General features: G+C 41.0%; 2 protein-coding genes across 8 annotated transcripts in view; one reads left to right on the forward strand and one right to left on the reverse strand.

Annotated features, from left to right (window-relative positions):
• The window catches only part of JAZF1 (JAZF zinc finger 1), a 195055-nt gene extending 186460 nt beyond the window's left edge, over positions 1–8595 (forward strand). The window contains exon 5 of the mRNA XM_037387217.1: positions 6266–8595. Coding sequence (XP_037243114.1) covers positions 6266–6442 — 177 coding nt within the window. The 3' untranslated portion in view covers positions 6443–8595. The remainder of the gene's footprint in view (positions 1–6265) is intronic.
• Positions 8596–9597: 1002 nt separating this feature from the next.
• Positions 9598–21143, reverse strand: part of TAX1BP1 (Tax1 binding protein 1) — a 66410-nt gene continuing 54864 nt past the window's right edge. For all 7 annotated transcript variants that reach the window (XM_037387215.1, XM_037387216.1, XM_037387209.1 and 4 more), the window contains 2 exons: positions 11417–11502; positions 9598–10764 (listed from right to left, as the gene is read on the reverse strand). In XM_037387215.1, coding sequence (XP_037243112.1) covers positions 10563–10764; positions 11417–11502 — 288 coding nt within the window. In that variant the 3' untranslated portion in view covers positions 9598–10562. The remainder of the gene's footprint in view (positions 10765–11416; positions 11503–21143) is intronic.

Here is a 21143-nt window from a genome sequence, read left to right on the forward strand (position 1 = left end):
CACTGACATTTGGGAACAGAAATAGCATGTTGGCACAGTTCCTCTAGATCATTTTCTGAAGTTTTTGCATGAAGTACTGGAAAACTCAACCACTGACCTATACCCTAGAAAAAGCAGTAGCGGTTGGGTTGGTTTTGTACTAGTTTTATTTTATGGCTTCTCCTTTAAATAACTGACAAGTAGGGACTTAAAAGAGAACAGTAATATGAAAGAAATATAGGAAGACCAGTAACATTTGAGATAAAACAGTTGTGACAAGAATGAATAAACTGTGCATGAAACCATGTAGTGGATGAAAACGTGTTTCAGTAATGCTGCAGCTGTTCTGGACTGCAGCAGCTCCCATAGCAGCAGATCACAGGACTCGGATTCCTGTACAGATCAGGTAATACTGACAATACTTCCTTAAAACGTGAGCAGGAAAGCAGCGTGCTCAATTCTTAGTGGCATACCAAGTCTTTTTTTGCAGAGCTTAGCCTGGGCTATGTAGTGGTTATTCTCCTCTTCGGTGACAGGGAAAACCGGGCACCATCTCCAGGGGCAGGGCAGAGGGCAGGATGTTTTCGGACTATTTGCGAGCCTTACTTTGCAGATGTACCCGTGTTATTCAGGATTAATACTTCTCTTGCGTGTGGTAGAAGCTGTGCCAGATGAAGGCTGTAGTATAAAAGCTAAATCCCTAGCTCAGGAAGCAAACAAGCCGTGGTGATCGTTAGAAGTCACTGTGCCCACAGGGCATCTATGCGTTGCAGAAAACATGCACTTAATGGCCAAGGCTAGAAGGAGAACCCTGTAATTTGCTATATCCTGTCTGTTCTCTGTTTGACTGCCAGCCCTCTGTCTTTTTATTGCCCAAATAAGCAAGCTGTTTCTGCCTGCCTCTGCTATCTCACTACCTCCATCTCAGACGCTGAGGACTGTCTAAGGGGTATCTTGTACACCGTTACTATTAGAACAGTCAGGCGGGGAACAAATTAACAACCCTTAGAGAGGCTGCAGACAGAGCACAGCAGCAAATGAGAAGTACCATATTTTCCTCAGGGACTCGTCTCCATTTCGTCCTGATAGCAGAACACACGTCCTTAAACTCTGGCTCACCTCATTCCTCTTTTCTGTGGGCTCTGTTTCCTCCTTTTTTCTTTTCGGCCTGATTTTTTTTCTTTTTACATTTTTATCATTGTTTCCTTCCTTTTAGCTTTGTGTCAGCTGTGTTGCTTGTTTCCTCTTCATCTTCCTTCTGCTTAACCCCCAACTCCGATGAATTATTTGCAGAGGCTGGGTAGGGAGTCCTGTGATCAAAGCACTGGGATTTTCTGGTAGGTACTGGATAATCACAGTCAGGGCTGTAAAACAATTATAGTGCTCCAAACAGGAACAGGGACGTGCACATACAGTAATTGCCAGGCTCGCTTTACGGCTGAGAAAGGATGCATTCCTTTAGGGAGCGAGGAGGAAAGGAGGATATACACAGTTTTCTTTTGTCTGGCCTGAGGTGACGTACGTTTGAGAAGCAAAAGTGTTATTTTTAGGTATGTTATTTGTATTACAGTACTGCTTAAAGGACCCAGTAGGGATGGGGCTCCTTTTTGCAAACAATGTACAAGGGTAAAAGACGGCCTCTGCGCTGAAAAGTCATTATGGAAAGGTAAATAAGGCACGAATGAGTACAACAAATACTCCCAAGGAATGGGCTGGGACGGACAATGGAAACTGTAATGGGAACGTGTTTATACACAAGCCCAGATGAGTATCAGAAGACCCTACTGGCCTCCCGCCCAGCTGCTATCTCTTGGCAGTTTCCCACAGGCAGTGCAGCAGAAGTGAGTCATAAACATGTAGTTGTTCTTCAGGAACTTTTATTTTTTTAAGAAAGAAGATTGCTTGCTTATAATATGTGTTGGTGCTCTGTATCGTATGGCACAGATTTTCTTAAGGAGCCAAAGATTCTGAGGAAAAAAAGAAAGTTTTTTTAATGATGCGTAAATTTGTTTGTGGGATAGGCAGAAACGGCTAAATGAATCTGGAGCGCGCTGGCTTCTACATGCTTCAAACACAAGCCTCTGAAACTAATTTCTGAAGCTTGCTTTCTTCTTCTCTAATTATGCTTACTGACCTAGAGAACAAACTATAAGTATTTTACAGTTTGCTGTTTATGCATTAATTTTTATTCATATGATTTGTATTTGACGCGTTGGATTTGATTTGTAGAAAATCATCTGCATGAGTCAAAGGAACACCAAGGTCTTAGCCTTGTTTCTCTGGAGTTCACCCTCACCAGATTTTGGATTTACATCCACGTTTCGGTGTCCTGTCCAGAAGCACGTGGCGTTGAGCAGTTAACATGCTTTGCAAAACGCTACCCCTAGAAGCTGAAGTGTGGATCGGTGAAGGTGGCATTGGTTTGCCTTTTGTTCAGTACTACCTATGTGTGCCAGTTACTTGGTCTGTAGCTCTGGAGAAGGGCATTCAAAATGTGTATGTGATGTAGAGAAAGTTATTCAGGCAACTTCCAAAGAGCAAATGAAGTTTGATACATAATAGATACGGAAAAAAAACCCACCCACAAATAATGCATAGATACTATTATAGAGAAAACCCTAGAGTATTTGTCATAATTTTTCTAGTTTCTGCAAATACAGTAATGGAAGAATAATAGATTTCTGTGCGTACGAAACGTCGCTTATATGCATGACTGCTTTTTGGCTTTGGGCAAGAGAAGTGGTACCTTCCAGGAACGCCGAGGCATTGGGCTTGTCTTTCTGGCAGGTAATGGCATGAGGGTCCCAGGCCCGTCGGGTGGGACAGACCCCTGGTAAGGTTGATCTAAGGTCAGTGAGACTTACTAGAGCTTAGGGAGGGAGAATATTGACGCGAGAGAGGGGAAGAAGGGAATTTACTTGAAAGAAAGGAGCAAGCCAGAGCTTGTAAGTTGAGCAAAGAGGAACAGGACCCACAAAGAAAACTGCAGGAGGAAGAGGCAGGAGATACAAAAACATCTGCGAATGTCCAAGTCTGAAACAAGAAATCCTCCCAAACCATCCTTGATGTCTCTGTTCCTGCTTGAACAGGGTGGCAAGCTCTGTGCAGTGCAGCGGCTTCGTGGTACAGGTGTGGCCACACAGGGGTCCCTGCCCAGCAAGTGTCCTCGTGGCCATGCAAACCAGGCTGTGCCAGTCTGAACTTCTCTATCTCTTCCTGATCTGGTCCCAGGTTAATAATTGTTTCCTCCTGTTTAAGATTGTAAGCGCCCTTCTATGCTGCCATCTTCTTCCTCAATCATTTGTGAGAGTAAATAATGAGCAACCTAAGTAACCAGAACAATAAAAGTGATGTATGAGTTTGGCAGTGGCTTTTGCCATACCTCAACAAACTCAGCCCAGACATACAACAAAGTGTTTACATTACAGCAGTGGAAAAAGTGCTGAAGAATCAACTGTAATTCAAACAACAGTTTTCTTTTAGACAGGAGTACAGATCAAATTTCATGTTATACAAACTCTTCATACTCTGCGTGGTTTACTATTTTTCAAACCTTCCATGGCCCAATTCATCCCACATAGGTTTCTGGTTTAGCATTTCCTTAAATTTTTCTGCCTGAAAGTACTTCTCTCCCTTCATCAAGGCACGTGGTGTACCTGAGGTTAACTGGATCATTAAAAAATCTGGGTCAGGAGAAGAGTGCCATTGGAATGGAGTAGCGAGGATAACCGTGATTGCAGATTTATGGCATCTGTAGCAGTTTATACTGGTTTAAAAGTGTCTTGAAGTGATTTCTTACAAACATTAAAAATCTAAACAGGTTTGTGTAGTTTCCAGAATGTGTATTGGGTTTGGGGATAGCTTTGTTTTGAAAATTTTACTGCAGCAGCAAAAGTTTAGCACATCACCCCCAGCTTTTCTCTTCTTTGCCGGTGCAGGTCCTTAACGGTACTTAGATGTTGACAGATGCCCGATGACAGTCCCCATGCCATCCAGTGACATTCCTGGCCCCCTCACCCCAACAGGTTGTGACGATGTGCAAAACCATCTAAAAGCTGCCTCAGGATCTCAGATTACTTAACAGGGAATTCGCTTGACTGCTCTTAAGGATGATTTGTAGCTTTGCTGTGCTCCCGTCTGTCTCGGCGGTGCAGCATTCTGCCTCCTCTGCATGCTTTTCACCCAGAAGTAACCTGCACTAAAGGCTCCTATCGATGTCTGGTTTGTGTTGGAGACTGAAGATTCTTGTCTCCGTCTCAGATGACAGCTGTGCCGCAGTTGTCCGGTATTTTTAAGGGTGTAAAGAACAGGTTTGGGGCTGGATTTGCAACTTCAAGTGAGGATTCAGTGCCTGAATGCTGTAGAGGAGAGAAACCTGCATTTGTGGGTAGAGCAGCTGCTTGCAGCCTTGCACCATACCCTTTTTCCAGGGTGGATTTTTAGGCTAAATTTTTTTCTGTAAAGGGTTTTCACAAATCAACCTCTCCAGGCACCCAGGCTGCCCTAAAATGCCACTTTAGCAGTACAGACTGCGCTGGGCATTCAGGGTTCTGACTAGAACAGCACCACACTCAACTCTGATTGAAACCAGGTAACTATTTTTGCTTAAAGATTAAAAATGCGTGGCTGCCATGGCAGTTAACTGTAATAAATACGGAACTGCATGTTGCATTGTAAGATGAGCACACTGTAGCCCTCCAGGCGACTGGGTTGTTTCTCTTGCAGTAACAGTCCTCCCTGCCTTCCTCACGGGAGCTGCAAGTTCCTCATGCTGCTTTTTCCTGCTGTTGTGAGCTGTGGTTGGAGCAGGGACACGGGGGGACAGTCTCGTGGGAGCGGGACACACCGCTTGAGATTCTTACTCAATGCCTCGGGTTAGGAGTAGGGGAGGAGAAAGGCAAGCGTTGGCAGGAGGGTGGTATTGAAGGTGTTGAACTCGCGCTTTTCTGGGGTTTGGTTTCTGATGTATACAGTCTCCTGAAGTTTTAGGAGTTGTAGCTCTGTTCTGTTTACTGAAGCCCCCCCTCCCCCCCCCCCCCATTTTTTTAAATAAGTTGCCAATCTTGTCTAATTGCTGCAAGCTCCAAGCTGGAGCTTACGCTTACTGTAAGCTGCGTGTTGATAAAACAACTTGTTGCTTAAAGAGCCAAGGGGACGTTTTATTATGTGCAACAGCAGGCAGTGGTTCAGCAATGACAAAATCCCTAAAACTTGATTTAGTGGGTTAATTAATATCTAGGCTGTTAGCTGATTTTAGCTTTTTTTAATAGTTTTTTAAAAACCCCGAGATACGTAACTGGAAACTTTCAAGAGGACAGAGTAGAGCCTTGGCGCTGTATCTTTCGGTCGCAAGCTGTCTTGGCATCTTCGTTGGTTTATTCCTAGGAGAAGCTCTAATGAAGGACAGTTTCTTATTTATCCAAACATTCAAGCAGATAAGAGAGACTCCAGTAAGACAAATCCTACCTAAAGCGGTTGTTCACAGCAGCTTGTGCCATTTTGCCAGAAATGCGTGAAAAGGAGGGCAGGGGTACAATTCTGATGTATGTTTAGCAAGGTTCTTGATTAATCTAGCAAGAGTGTTGCCAGTTTCCTGACCTTGCTAGTGTAACAGCAGGTGTGTTGTGGTGCCCTCCTTCGCTCTTCCTCTCCAAACTAGTGGAGATCGTGGCTCTACTTTTAGCAGTAGAATATTCCCAAACAATAGCTATTTTGAAGACAGATTCTCTGCATTATTTTCTAAGTGTGTGCTCTGTGTAACTCTTTAAGTGTTTCCTGCAGTTAATTCTTTGGAGGCAATGTGTAAACTATCAGAGTTTGCTGGTGCCTAAAGACATCTCTAGAAACAATGACACAAAACGGAACAAACACCATGATGGGGGGGGGGGGGGGAGCTTCGGCTTTGGAAGCAGTGTGACTGGAGTCTTCATGCCAATTCTTTGTTTAATTGCAACTGACTCTGAATAAAATCTGTCAATGCTTTATGAAAAAATGTCAGGAAGCAAAAAACATCCGTCTGTGAGCTCATTAAATGGTATTTTTTGGAAAGTGCTATACAGCAGGACATAAAAATCGGGACTACCCGGGCAGGGAAGATTCCTACGTTAGAACTGCACAGGTTATTCGCCTTCTTGTCCCACCTTGTATCACGCATGTAACACCTGGCGGGAGTTACTAGCAATTTGTGTGACTTTGCCCATAATGTCAATCAATTTTCGGTTTTTACCTAGAAGCTAAGCCATCATCAGACCACTTGACCACTAACATTTTACTTTCTCACTCACAGAATGTGAACGGTATAAAGTACCACGCCAAGAATGGCCACAGAACACAAATCCGTGTACGCAAACCATTCAAATGTCGCTGTGGAAAGAGTTACAAGACAGCTCAGGGCCTGCGGCACCACACAATCAATTTCCATCCCCCCGTGTCTGCTGAGATTATCAGGAAGATGCAGCAATAACATGCTGGTCACAAATGTGCCAAGAAATCCTCACCAGCAGTTGCTGATTCTGAGAACAGCCACCTTTTTCAGGGGAAGCATTCAGCAACCCTTCAAAAAAATTAAATGCATGCTTTAAAATTTTCTGTAATTTTGGAATGATGTATCTTTGTAGAGTTAATGATTTTTGTACATTTGCACATGTAATCATCATACCCATTTTCATTACTTTGAGATAAGGTGCTATAAAAGCTATAGGTTCTAAAGAACATTTTTCTCCGAAACAAAACAAACCAACAAAAAAACCCACAAAATTGGGGGGGGGCATTGCATATTTAGTTGTACTGAAGTGTTGAATAGGAGTGAGAAGAGGAGAGCTTGGCACTGACATCTGTTCGAGATTGTAATGTGACGAAGACTTTTGATGCATCTGTCACTGTGTGTGCAAAACCAAACCAATACCACCCTCGTCAAACTCTAGTTAACATGCCTTACATAACGGAGTTATCAGTGGAGTAGCAAGTCTTTTAGGTAATGGAAATATAAATAAGAAAGAATGTTTAACATAATATGCTAAAAATATTTTCATACTTAAATAACATACATAAAAAGGTGTGCTTGCTGTATTTTATATTATCTTGCAAATCTTTTTTTTTTCTCCCTCTTGAAATGCTGAAAATCTTACCATTTGATCTAGTAAACAATCACGTTAGTGTTAGAAATTACTTTTTTTTTTGTACAAGATGTCATATTATGTTCATGCCCATCAAACTTTTGAGGACCAATATCCTAGTCCAACTAAATATTTACCCCTGAACTATCTGTTAGAAAGACACTTGGAAATACTTAAGTGCAAATTTATGTGTGTGTGAGAAACAATTATCTTCATCTCAGATGAAGTTTTAAAGCACTTTGTAGTTCTCTATTGCCAACAGATTTAATGTTTTATGTGTTGCCAATTCTTGCAACTACTGTACGAGCATGTGCCTGTGGTTGCAAATAAAAATTCAAAATTCCACGCATGGTTTAAGGAGGTCTATTACTTGTGCTAAGGGAGTTTCTAATGCCTCTCCCTCACGTTCATTGTATTTTGAGATTTTCTTTGTGCATTTTTTTGCTTCTCATTGCAGGTAGCTGCATTCCACTTGGAAGTGTCTGTTTAGCTTTATGATTAATTTTGCTAAAATATGACATACGAGCCTTATTGAAGATTAAGTGCTTCTTGCAGCAGGTGGTCAGAGACTGACTTAAAACAAAAGCCAACGTGAGAGCGCTTCGTGTCTGGACCATACCTGAACGTTTCTTTCTTACCATCCTGCCTTGAGCATTCTTCTCTCACAAGTGCTATTCTTGGCGTTCATTCCTACATGGCGAGGGTTAGGGAGGAACTCGCTGTGTTCAGCACAGCCATCGCCTTGCTTACTTCCTGTTCTTTTAAGTGCAAAAGAAAGCTCGGATAAAGGACGAATGAGCTTTCCCACTGGCTTTTTTCCAAAGCTTTAAAGGAAAAATTTGTAAGGATGACAGTTACCTATCCTCCAGCAGAGTAAAAGTCTCGTTAAAACAAACACTTAGGAATCATCCTAATGAGTGTTTAGAACACCCAAATTTCAATAAAGCATCACTTGCTCAAATCCTAGAGGTGACCGTGGTTGCATTGTACAGTGCTGTCAGCTGGGTTTAAAGGATGATCCAGACATGAGAGCCAGAGGTACACACAAGGCCCCAGGCGGCCGCTTCCCACCTTCTGCGGTTTTGGCAACAGATCTGGCCGACAGCTACGTTTTGGCTCTGCTCCTAGTGCAAGAAACTACAGGCTGGGTAAGTTTGTTCAACAGCTAAACAGTCGTAAAACATCATTGTTGCATGTAAATTCCTTTCAACTATAAAAATGAAATTCCAGTTTCTATTTACCTATTCATCGTGACAGTATTATTAAACAGGTAAAGATGGGACTATTTTGTTATACTGTGTATAGTGAATGTATTGTACTGTGTCTGTGAAAAGTGTGCTTTAAATTATATTTTCATATGTTTTGTTGGGGACAAAGTACTTTAAGTTTGAAAGTGACAGAGGTTTGTTTTAGAACTGAAGGCAACTTAAAGAATTCCTGTCGGGAAAGCTGCTTATAAATGTAAATCAAATCACATTTAAAATAAACTGCCTCTGACCTAGAAAGACTGCTCTGCTCGTTGCTGAAGTTCTTGGGCTGCATATCGTCTTTCAGTTGTCTATTTTACTTCGCTATCATCGAACTCCGTATTCAGTAAACACCTGAAGCAACTTAAGCACTACACCATCATGCACGAAATTACACAGAATGCTGCAGCCTTTGATTTAATCGGTCAAAAGGACTTCTGGCTTCACAGGCTTTTTTCTTCCAGTGTCACAACAGGGCACCAGATAAAACTCGTGTCAGTGCGACAGAAGCCCCCTCTTAATGGCAGCAAACCCTCTGAAGGAAGGTTTTCAGAAGCAAAGTGGCCATCGCTGCAAAAGGAGAAATTAAAACCGGAATTCAGTGAGGATGGGGTAGGGGTGGCTGGCTTCTGTCACATACCTGCAAACTCCCTGGGCAGGGTCCCGAAACAGCCACCCTGGCACAGCTGCTTCAACAGGGAAACCTGCGCAGCAGTTGCCTGCGTACACACACCTGGGAGAAGTCCCTGCTCTGGCACCCTCAGGGTCGGAGGTTGTCCTGCCCGTGTGGGAAACCAACCAGAGATCTCGGAAGTCTTTACTCGTACAACCAACAATATTCCGGGTTTACAGCCTGTTCTCTTACGCTGTTGAGTTACGGTAAGACAAAAAAAACCTGACAACATTTGTTTAGCACTTGCATGCCTTGACCTCAGCCCATCTCTTGACATAAAGTTCACAGTTAACAATTCTGCAAGGGCTACCGCAGTAGCTGCTACCCCAGACACGCCATTTGTCTGTGTCACGCAGTTTTCAATAAACCCTGCGCCGCGCAGGATATTGCCTGCGTTCGCGAGAGAACTGCAGCCAGCAGAAGCTACTCAAAGCCTTAATCCCCAACTCCCTCTCAAACAAAGAGCACACAGCGATGTGAGCAACAGTTTGTCATACAGAGCTGGAATGCCATTTACTTTATGTAAAGCTTAAACTCTTTTCTACTTCAGAATGAAAAAAGTGGGAAAAAAAGGACCACTGACTCCATGAATAATTTTGCTTTTAATGTAACAAGACTACTGTACAACAAGTGGAAAGCAGATTTACTTAATACAGTTAAAGTAAATATAAAATATTTAGATATACACACATGGGTTTACTTACTGGAAGGAAATACATAAAGTTAAAACGTGGAAGGTTTTAAAAGCCCTAAGCCAAGAGGAACACAATTCAGTTGTGAAAATATAACGGTATTTTCTACCAAATGCAATTGCAACATAATGGCAATGGTGTTTTTAAAAAAAAAACAAACAATTACTTCTAGACACTTAAGCACAGCAGTTTCTTTCAACTCAAAAATACTGCCTTAAGGTACAACCTACTGAATGTAACATTATCCCTCAAGGCAAACATTCTACACGTAAAACTGAAGTATTTGCCATTCCTTTGTTGCAAGCATGTAATCTCACAGTACATGCATCTACATTTCAGAAATGTGCTAGAAAACTATATTTTCATAGGGTAAGTAATGTAACTTTCCAGTTTAACTGTTACTCAAAGAAAAACTACACAAATTTGCTAGGAGAAACACCTGATCATTACATCTTTAATTGTGTCTCAGTTACCACGGTTGAGAGAAACCACAGGTGTTACGGGGACACTTTTTTTACGTAGCTGAAGAGCATCATGAAGCTGGTCTCATTTTTTCTGAGGCCAAGCCATCCCTGTGTCCTTGCAAATTCTACTAAGAAAAGAAATAAATAGCTACATAACACGGGGGGGGGGGGGGGGGGTGTTGGTTGTTTCTTTTGTAGTATAACGTTAGGTAGAGAAAGAAGATAACCCAACAGCCGCTTACAGCCACGACTTACCACGGCTCCCGTTAGAGTATATTAATTAGCTTTTAATCGGAGGTTTGCACTGTTACAGAAAAGCTGCACTGTCTTTGTTCCAGAACTGGACTACTCAGAGTGGTGAGGTTTTTAAGCTACACTGCAAAACAAAGTATTTAATCAAAATTTAATACGTTCTGATCAAAGTGCGTCTGAACATGCCTCTCGAACCCCTGCTGATCATAGTCGGGCGGGAACTGCTCACTGCACATGGGGCACACCTTCCAGTGGCTCTCAACGTGTTCCTCAAACTTGCTCTGGTCGTAGTTGGGTGGAAACATCACATCGCACAGAGGGCACTTCTTGTGCACGTCGAAACTTCACGAGGACGTGGAGAGAAAAAGGAAACTTAGTTAATCTGTCGTTGCAAAACGAAATACAGCAGTAGGATCCTGCTGCCACCGACGTCAAGAGCTTTACTGCAAGCTTACATTTCAGCAGGCTTTGTATTCAACCAAGTATCCTACAGTTAATTTCAATGTATTTTGCTGAAAGCGCTCAATACAGTTAAAGTAGTTTTACGCAGGAATTCCAAAATAACCTGGCATTTTAAAAGCGACATAATTTTGACATAATTCCAGCTACCACTGAATACAAATCTAGTGAATGTCTTAATGGCCAAGCAGTTTCATGGGAAACCACTCACTCTGCTCATAAATGCTTGCTCTTAGCAAACATAACACTTTATAAAAGCTCTAAACTTAGGTTCACAATTAGGTTGGAAAGAGAGAGGGAAAAAACCAAAAGTTATTCATTCATTTACTTAAAAAAGTGTCCAAATTCCATCAAAATAAGGTACAGCACAAACAGCCTACCCCCTCGCCCAGCCTATTCTCTGACAGTTAACTGTAAAACAAACACTGATTGAAAATGCTTAACTGTCATCTCCCTCCGCTGCCCTTGAGTAAGAAACTCCAGTTACATAGAAACCCATCCATGCCATTAAAGACCAATAAAAGATAACGCGTACCTGGAATCAAAGCAGAAACCCGTTCCACGTTCATGCAAGAGAAGACTTGGAGGATCAGGAGCTGAAGGAGCAGCGTTGTCGTCATCCTATTAAAAAAAGGACGTATTTTAAATAATAGCCTCTAGAGACAGCTTTTTTTTTTCCCCTCCATATGCATTGCTGCTATCAAGCATAAACATGATAAAATGAAAGGTAAATTTTATCCATCTCTGCAGCGTAAGTTTCACTTTAGCATACAAAAGGGAGACATGGTTTGTGAACGTTAAAAGCTAAGCACAGGCTGCCTTTTGACCACGGATCTAGAGCAGAACTCTGTGCCGGCACCGCCAGAATGCTTCTGCTAGTGCAGGAGCTAAGGACATGCTGGTCACCTCGCCGTTAACGCCTGGGGGTGAAGTCGGAACAGAAAAACCTGTGTTGAACTGAACGCAGGGCACCACACTACAAACCGTACTAGCATTCGATCGAAAGCTGAAACTCAAAAAATAAACTAGACAATAGAATGTCAAGTCAGCCTTCCAAAAAAAAAAAAAAAAAAAAAAAAGCGTCAATTTGAATTTCAGCAAGGTGAAAAGAGACATCGATTTTAATGCAGATGCTTGCCTCCCAACGGTCAGGTGCGAGTGATCTGCCTACACTGCTCTCACCAGCCGAGCATGTCACGTTTCACGCGGCCGTCAGGCACGTCAGCTAAATTGCCCAGTTCGGCTGCTTCCTCTCATCAGCTCTGTCAGCTGCGCTCTCCCTCCAGGGCCACTAACAGCACATAAATAGCTGCAGCAGGCACTGATGAGGATCGCTCTGCTGATGGACGAGCAGGATTGCCTCAGAGCTCCTACCAGGTTAGGAAGGCAGGTCGGCCTCGAGGGAATACGCTGCTCCGCACTTCTCACAAAAGGAGAAAGAAATCTGCCCGCAGCGGGGAATTCTCAAGCAGAAAAAAGAAGAATACCTGCTACAGTGACTGGACTCCAAGAGTCCCCTTCTGACAAGCAAGGGGTCAGCACACTTACATTTTGCAGATTTTAGGGTTAGTTTTTTTAATTCTGTGATGACATTATTACAATTTAGATTTAAATAGAACAGTGATGCAAGCAAACGATCAGTGGAAGAAAACAGCACAAGTCGAAGGAGAAGGAAGAAAGTCAGAACTGTGTTTCTAAACCCATTCTTTGTGCGGTATCAAACTATATATACAGCATCTTGGTTCTGTTTTGCAATTGGATAATGCAAGCACAAAACCTGCTCATTTCAAGGAGGGAATACGAGTAAATTCAGCAAGATTTTTGAAACTCCAACTCCTAGATACTTTTAATTTCAAAAACACCTTACATACAAGAATTAATAATTATTTAGCTGATCTTCAAAAATGGATGTGCAAGGGACCATATAAAACAGCATACGTGCTGTGTGTTTCATACAGATAGCTAATATGGATATTCAAACACATTTATTTCTAGGCTAACATACTTTGTCCTTATGAAGAGTTAATGGAACAGGGCAGGATGGGAAGATTCCCTCAATATTTTCCTTCTCCTGACAACAGCTGTTTAGTTTCAACCATTTAACATTTCCATTAAGCAAATAGCAGGGCTGGCTGTGACAGATGCTAGCAACAGACATATTTTCCAGTCTAACTTGCTTGCTTTGCACCTGCAGTAAAAAGGCCATATGGGTTTTTAAATATTATTTGTTCCTTTCATCACAGAAGAGATAGGATGTATGTATTAAAGAAGAAAAACTATTTAAGTACTCGTGCTACAACGCTACAGCTTATATACAGCATCAAAACCGTGACAGATTTGCTAAGTACCAACCAGACTGTAAGCAGACCAGGACGTATCTGAGAAAATCAATATGTACCTTCCTTAAGAAAAAAAAAGTTCCACTACAAACACAGGCTGAATTAATATTTAAATCCCTAGAAAATACTGTCTTATTCTTCATTGTCACTCAAGTTACTTGAACACAAGGCATTTTTGTCACAGCACTTAATACTTGGTTACAAGACGAAGGTGGAAGAGGTACTTTTCTGGTGAAAGGGCTCTTCAGCCTCAAATTCCCTACGTAAGCTTTGTTTAGGACAGATTAGCCAACCCAATGACAAATGCAAAGGTTATTCATTGTATTAAGTGTTACTCATTTTAGTTGAGTAAGGAGTCTGGATTTAACAATGCTAAATATTAGCTTAGTCTATAAGGGCATTAACCTAAATTACGTGGCTAACGTGATGGAGATGTGAGTCTTTTCCCATTCCAAACTATCGATGCATTCAACAAAACCCAGCTTTTAGAAAGGGGCTTGACACAGGCCTGAGAGAAACCCCTGACCTGAGCGCCCAACTGTAACAGAACTCATCATTCCTAAGTAATCCATCTTCCATGCAAGTGTTAAAATACCACAGAAATTTTAGTTTCTCTGTCAGAAAAGGAAATCTCTCCGTCTTTATGCAGGCATTACACAAAAATTAAAATGCACTGAGTGAGTGGCAAATGAAATATGTTCATATAACACATTATTCAAGTAGAAGTGATCTTACCCATACCCTCCATCCATTTATATTAGCTGTGTCAGCAGAAGCAGACTGCTTTAGCATCCCCACATGTATATTTCTGCTCTACCAACCACAGTCCATGGGAAACCAAAGGTTTTAATTAGAATCAACAAAATGCAAACGAAGGTTTGCCATTTAAAAAAAAAAAAAAAAAAAAAATCAGCACCGCTTGTCCACCTTACATAAAGCTTTAATAAGTTAATAGGTTGGGTGAGTTTTTCACATCATTCACACTAGTTAATTTAGTTATTTGTTCAGCATTTTACCCACCCTATTTTTCTTAAAAAAAAAAAAACAAAACAAAACAACAAACAAACAAAAAAACCCACTGGTTACTGCTGGTTGCTTGGCAAGATTAAATTGTTTACATCTCTTGCCTTTTCAGCTTCTAGCAAGCATGATACCCTGCCGTGTAAAAATGTAACATTCCTCCTCATTCCTCTTTTCACAAAACTGATTTGAAAAGGAATATGATGCTTTCCCCTACACTGGCACACACGCTATATCCTGCATTGCTGCCTTGTAACCGCTAGCTTGGCCAAAAGGCAAGGACAAGTAACTAACAGTTTAAAAAAACCAAAAAAAAACCCAAAAAAACCCCACCAAAACCTAAAGGCTTTTCTGATGTCACAGTAACATTAAGTTTGGTATGTCCTAAGGATATAGCTTTCTCATGACCCAATTCAATTAATTGTAAAAGTCATACTGTGTGTTCCTTATAGCAGCTTCCAAACTGTGCACCACAGAAAAATGACATTACCAAATATGTACTGATATCATGCTGTTAAGGTAAGGAAAGTCTGATGTACTTTTGCTCTTGGCCAAGTATATAAAGAAAGATCAGTTCTTAACCTTTTGTTATGCTTAATCCAAACAAGAAGAATGCAAATCAATAGTGAGCATACAGAGATTACCGTGTCATTAAAGAACGGTCAAACATTAACAGTGAGAACTTTACATACAGAATACAATCACCAATAACTAAAGATTCTCATGCACTGCCCTCAGGTAACCTGGAACTTCTGGAAAACACTGAAAATATCCCATTGTACTGGACTCCAACAACTGTCTGTCTGTCATTTCAGATGGGCAAAACTCCTAAAGTGTACCCTGTAAAATGGAACTATACGAAGAGAGGACGGATCTTACTCATCTGCGTTCACAATCACTCAGTGCCCAGTTTCTTCCAGCTAGTATAACCAGTTATATGCTCTTTACTCTAAATGGCATTACACGTGCTTTACAACCCAACATTTAAAACCCAGTCGCTCTCTCGTGGTAAAACAAACCATGTCCTGAAGATTCAAAAGCCAAAATAAGTCCAGTTGAAGCTGCTTTACCGAACGAGTTTGACAGTAACTGCCCGTACACCAGAACCCCATGGCTCAGCCTATGCTGTACTTTAAGCACAGACATCAGCCTGCCCTCAGGACGCCACGGGCAAGTCATCCAAGTTAGGGAGTACGGGCTTCCATCCAAGGATTTTGAGAAAGAGACAGTTTAACCTGCCCTTCGTGTAGACCCAGAGCCAGCTTTTTTGCACTCCAGACTGACGACTAGGGATGTGGCTGCATGTACTTAGTCAAAGACCTCTACAGTGCCCTGCAGTGATGTAACGCAGTTGATACGTGGCCTCAGGTCCTTAAGAGTCTGGGATCAAGTACCCACAGGCTGGCACAGGTGGTTATGTAGCATAGTAAGTACCAGGCCTTCTGAATTTAGAAGTTTGCATAATTACGTTAACGAACTGTAAAATATGCCTTTAACATCATGACAACTATTATGACTGGGCTGTAACTCTGACTCTACAATTGCCACAGTGAGCTCCACAGACTGTATGAATCATAAAGATAAAATACAGTATTAGACAATAAAGTATGGTTTAAAAAAAAAAAAAAAAAAAGGGAGGTGGGGGAGGGGGTGCCACTAGAAGAGGAAGAAGGGAAAGCCAGACATTAACTGGCAGAAATAAGCGCAACCCACCTAGTTTTACCAAAACTAACCAATTTTGTCTCATGTACTACTTTCATAATCACAACTGTAAGCAGTTCCAAGATTGCCAAACAGAAATTAGAAACAAAGCCGTGTGACACTGTACAAAAGCCACAGACTTGAACACTCCCCCTCTCCAATTTCTACAGATCGTTTTAACACGCAACAGTAAGCAAACTGATACCCACCATAAGCTTTAAATAATAAACGAACAGGCACACTGCTAATGTATAGTGCAGGTAAACTGGGAAGAAAAGTACGTTTTCTTTCTGTGCTTCAGCTCTGCTGCAGGAGGGATATCAAACAAACTCTCTCAAGTCTCTCTACCTCTCTGCCAGCAGGCTGATGTCCCAAGAGGCACCTGGATACCAACAGCTCCTTACATGTCTATCCTATACAAAAGATAGTAATTGGCTGACAGGGTAAGATCAGGGAAATAAAGTGTAATGTTTTGTTGGGGTTTTTTTCCTAGAATAAAGGCCACTTTGATTTAATCTCAAAAAAATATTCTGACCTGGTTGTCAGTTGCCAAAAGTTACACTCTCCATCCCCCACAAATTTACTGTGACTAACAACATTGTTTAAGAGTCTCAGGACAGTTATTCTGGGCTTACTGCCAACTGTAATCAGGACTACAGTTCTAAAACTCACACTTCAGCATTAAAAATATGAATATGTTTTGTTTATGGATCTCTCCCATACATACCCTGCTTCTAGAAACTATTTGCTCCAAATGAATACATTTTGGTCAATTATGGGAGCATGAGCAAATGGAAAGTTAGTGCTGAGTAGATGACGCAGGAACTGGTGGCAGGTCAACTATTCTACACAAAATCACCACTGTGTGGACCAGCTTATCCCTCTCAGAAATCATGGTTTAATTAGCCTACGAGTTCCAAAAGCAAAAGTTATCAAGAATTTTGGAAAGCCTTCAAGTCACACAAAACCGATGTTTTGTCATGTCAACCAAATACATGGATGTGCCCACTCCCAATAAAAAAAACCCCAATTTTGGGAGAAACTAAACTGGAACACAAAAGCAACATCAAACAAAAATTAAAGAAACATCTGCAGATGTATCTTTACTTGGGTCTACAACTCAAAGTAACTTAAGACAGTAAAGGCAGCATAAGTTTCAGTATAGCAGGAGTATCACCATCACCTGATCTTACACCACTAGTCAAAATAATGGCCAGTAACAAAAATATATTTACTCAGAAAGGGAACCCTACTACACTTGGGGTAAGGGCAAACAGTGTTCTCCTTCGGAATGTGGAAACCAAGTTCAGGTCACATTAGAAGCGAACACCTCAGCAAAAGGACCATCTCAATCATGAGCTTGAGAGGTTTGTAGCTTACCAGTAGGAAAGACAAAACGACTTTGCAGAGGCTTACAAAGATAGCAGCTGTACTCCACAGAACTGAAGATCAAATCATTAGCTGCAGGTACAGAAGCATCCCCAGGAAAGTAATTCATGCACAACTTCAGCATGATAATAATCCTCCTAAAGTGAGCTCAGGGCATCTGTGATGTCTTTCCTTCTGTAACTGGGAACGAAACAAACCCTAGCACTGCATCCAGTACTATACAGCTATGCAGAAAACCCTGCCTCACTAGGCCAAACATGCTCTTAAGGAGTGTACAGAACTCCTGACGGTGGAGTAAGAAAGCAGCAGTGAGTGAACACAGACTAAGCTGGTACCCTTCTTCCCCATCGCCAACCAAAAGGATAGTTACCATCTTGTGCCACACTCCTAATCTATTAATATAATTAAAAGTCTCACATTCCCTCCTTAGGATAGGTAGGAAGATCAACCAAGGCTGGCTCACTGAGATTAAAGAGGTGTGTTGCTAAAAAGTACACATGATGGCAGCCACATTAGCTCAACAGATTGACAAGTTTTTCTTCATTGGGAAGGGAAATAGAGAACCACCTTTCTGTTAACGTACAGAACTATGGTTGATCCATACCAGTAAGCGATTTACAAGTCTAGTGACACAGAACAGAAACATGACCTTTTTTCATACACTGCAGACTAGGTACCCCCAGTTAGATCTTTTCAGTACAAGACAAAAAGCATATAAAATGGATCATTACCCAGGAACACAAGATGCCTTCAGGCAAAAGTAAACTCAGCATCTCAAACAAGTCTGTTACAAGACTGATGAAGAAAGTTTGCATTACAAAACAAACAAAAAATCCAATCAAACAAAAACACCCTCAGCTCAATTAAAAGAATCAAGTTTTACCACACAAGAAACAAAAGAACTAAGGAATCCTGACTTTCTCTGGATTCGCCTTGCACTCCCTCTGATACTTCTCCCCCCACATCACCTCATGTTCTCTTTTTTATTTGGATTAGTGACCAGTTTGCAGCCATAATCAGGCTGATGAGCCAGCTGTCGGCTGCCTGTTAGAACAAGAATTTGTTAAGATCTCTATCTTATCCCAAGCAATTGTCAAAAAACCTATTAGAAAGTCAGTATCTAACACCTCTACCACATGTCAAACATGGCTGAAGCTAGCAGAAGCAAGGAAAAAACAATATTCAGAAAGAAATAAAAAATGGGGGCAAGAAGGCAAAACAAAAATCTGAACAAACTGGAAGAGACTCTTGTTTTGAGCTAATGCCAGAGTACAGATGAACAGAAAATGGGTATTCCACTTCACGTCAATTCACAGCACAAATAATGCTGCGTAAGTAGTTTAAGTGCTGGAAGGGTCCAATGAAAGCAAAGGCTTTAAAAATCAAGGACTATCAACATGTGAAGTGGAAACATGCAAATGGAAAAACGCACAAAGACACTCGATTCTTTCTGTGGTGCTAAGGCAGACAATGCCGCAGTTGGAAACAGCGTAACTCAACATTTACAATGAAAGACGGTCAAGGTAGTAACAACTGCAGAGATGGGGTCTGTAGGCCTGAAGCAATTATACCTAATTCTCCATCCAGCAAACACCTCTGGGAGAAGCATTCCAGTTTTCTCCTCTGTCATTGAGATTCTTTATATAGTTACTCAACTGCAGAGGAACATAAAACAGCAACTACAGCAGGTTAAGCTTGACTTGCTAGACCCCCCTCTAGTTTGATGACTTAGCCCTTAGGCTAGATGAATATCCTAAAGGAAAGGAGCTCCCATTCATTTGTAGCCTTCATTCTGTAGAAGCAAGTCACAACGTTTTTCTCACACATGCGTGCACAGACTTCCCTATTCTTACCTTACAGACTGAAAAAAAGCCTATTTTAGTCATATCTGATAAGTCCGTTGACCACTGTGTGTATACAACCTCTACTTCATTCTCCTGTGCATCACAGTACTGGCCCAGGGTCTCAAGGATGTGTCAGCTTAAATAATGTAGACATTTCTCATCACAGGTACACCACCACCAAAGCAGCCATGAAGTGGTGACAGTGACCACAACACCCTCAAGTTCTTAAACTGACATAACAGGTAGTAATAGGAACGTGGAGAGGATGGAAAGGAAGACGACAGAAAATGGTAATAAAGAAAGCAAGGCTACAAGTCCTTTTCTTCTGGGAGGGAATCCTCCTCCAACAAAAGGCTCTCTACATCTCAATGGTTTAAGAATGCCAAGAACTACATCTTAAACAGTTTATTTTAAAAACCAGTACAACAACCAGTAATCTCTTCATATTTATCACTTTGTATTTGCTGTTTCTTCTGCATAAATGACAGGCATGCCTTATACTGAGTTACCAACATATATGAAAATTTTCCCTGGTTATTTTTTTAAATACTGTATTAGAACTGTTTTATCTTTGGCAGATTATTAAGTCTCTCTAGAAAGTTTCCTGCAACTACTCATTTCCATGTGAATTTGTACACTACACATCCAGTCTATTTTTGAGAGGAGCAAGCAACTGTCTCTCATTTGGAAGCGAAAAAATAAAGGTATGAATAATTTGATTTAAAGGCAATTTTTCTCAAGTTGATCTTTGTTTAAGTCTGTTATATTCCATCTCATTACAAAAATCCAAGCTGTGTCAACAAATGAGCACAAGACTCTAGCACTGTTTCTCTTGGGTTTGCAAGAGGGCAAAGCACATAGATCAGAAAGAACGCACTGCTAATTAAACTGAAGCAGATGACTAAAGAAGAGAAGAGCTTGTCATACGTAATATCTACATCAAGAATGATCAGATTTAATATGCAAAATGTGAAGTAAAGGTGGGCAACAGCATTAAGCTCACATTCTAGACCTTGAACAGGCTGCAAAAGTTCTGACAGTTTCTCTAATTATTCACAGTAATGGACACTGGGGGCAAAAGGTAGGAGGGAAAAATACATTTCTCTCCATTATAGGTGCTGAGCACCAGGGCTAAAATCATGCCTGTCTGAACACTGATCAGTTTCTGCAAAGGTTAATAGCAATTAAACGTGGCAAACTAGACTAAATGAGAAACGGGTCATGATACCACTGTACTTGCAAAGAGCACAATACTTTGTGGAAAGGTATTTCTTGTTGAATATTTTTGAAGGTGCCAGAGTACTTTGAATAAGAGTAGTAAGTCTGCTCCTGTTCAAATGAAGACATACAGTCCAGTTTATTAGAGAAGCCAATGTTTTTATACAGGATGTGCTAGTTAACTGTACTAAAAAGAAAAGCTAACCAATTTCCAACTTAAAACATACAAAGCCCTAAAAAAAAAAAAGGGGAGAATCTGTCACTTTCAGTTTAATCAGCTTTAGGTAAGTCAATTAGCTCTTCCAAATACATGTCTACCAGCAAAAACATTCAAAACTGAAATTAATAAATGCAGAATTCCAAAAGACAGAACAAGAGATTAATAAAGCATCTAATATGATACAAATTTTCATCCAGCATTTAACTGAAAATACTGGCATCAGAACCCTTTAAAATTTTGTTTTGTTACAATTTAGTTCCTACATACAGCTATAAAATGAACAAGAAGCGGCTACATTTTGAGCCCACATTCTACCACACAGGAGAGAAAAAAAAATAATCAGAATGGGTTGAGGTTACTTGGATATTTCTACTTTAGTATTTAAAGAGATTAAGAAGCTACTTGTCCTAATACCAACACAAGCTGTCAGTAACTCAAGAGACTGGGGGAACAAGTATATTATCATCAACAGACGTGCAGTGTTTTCTCCTTCAAAGCAAGCAAAATTCACCTAGAACATTGTTTGGGGAA

Source organism: Falco rusticolus, chromosome 4 (assembly GCF_015220075.1).
Source record: "Falco rusticolus isolate bFalRus1 chromosome 4, bFalRus1.pri, whole genome shotgun sequence".
Taxonomy (NCBI): domain Eukaryota; kingdom Metazoa; phylum Chordata; class Aves; order Falconiformes; family Falconidae; genus Falco; species Falco rusticolus.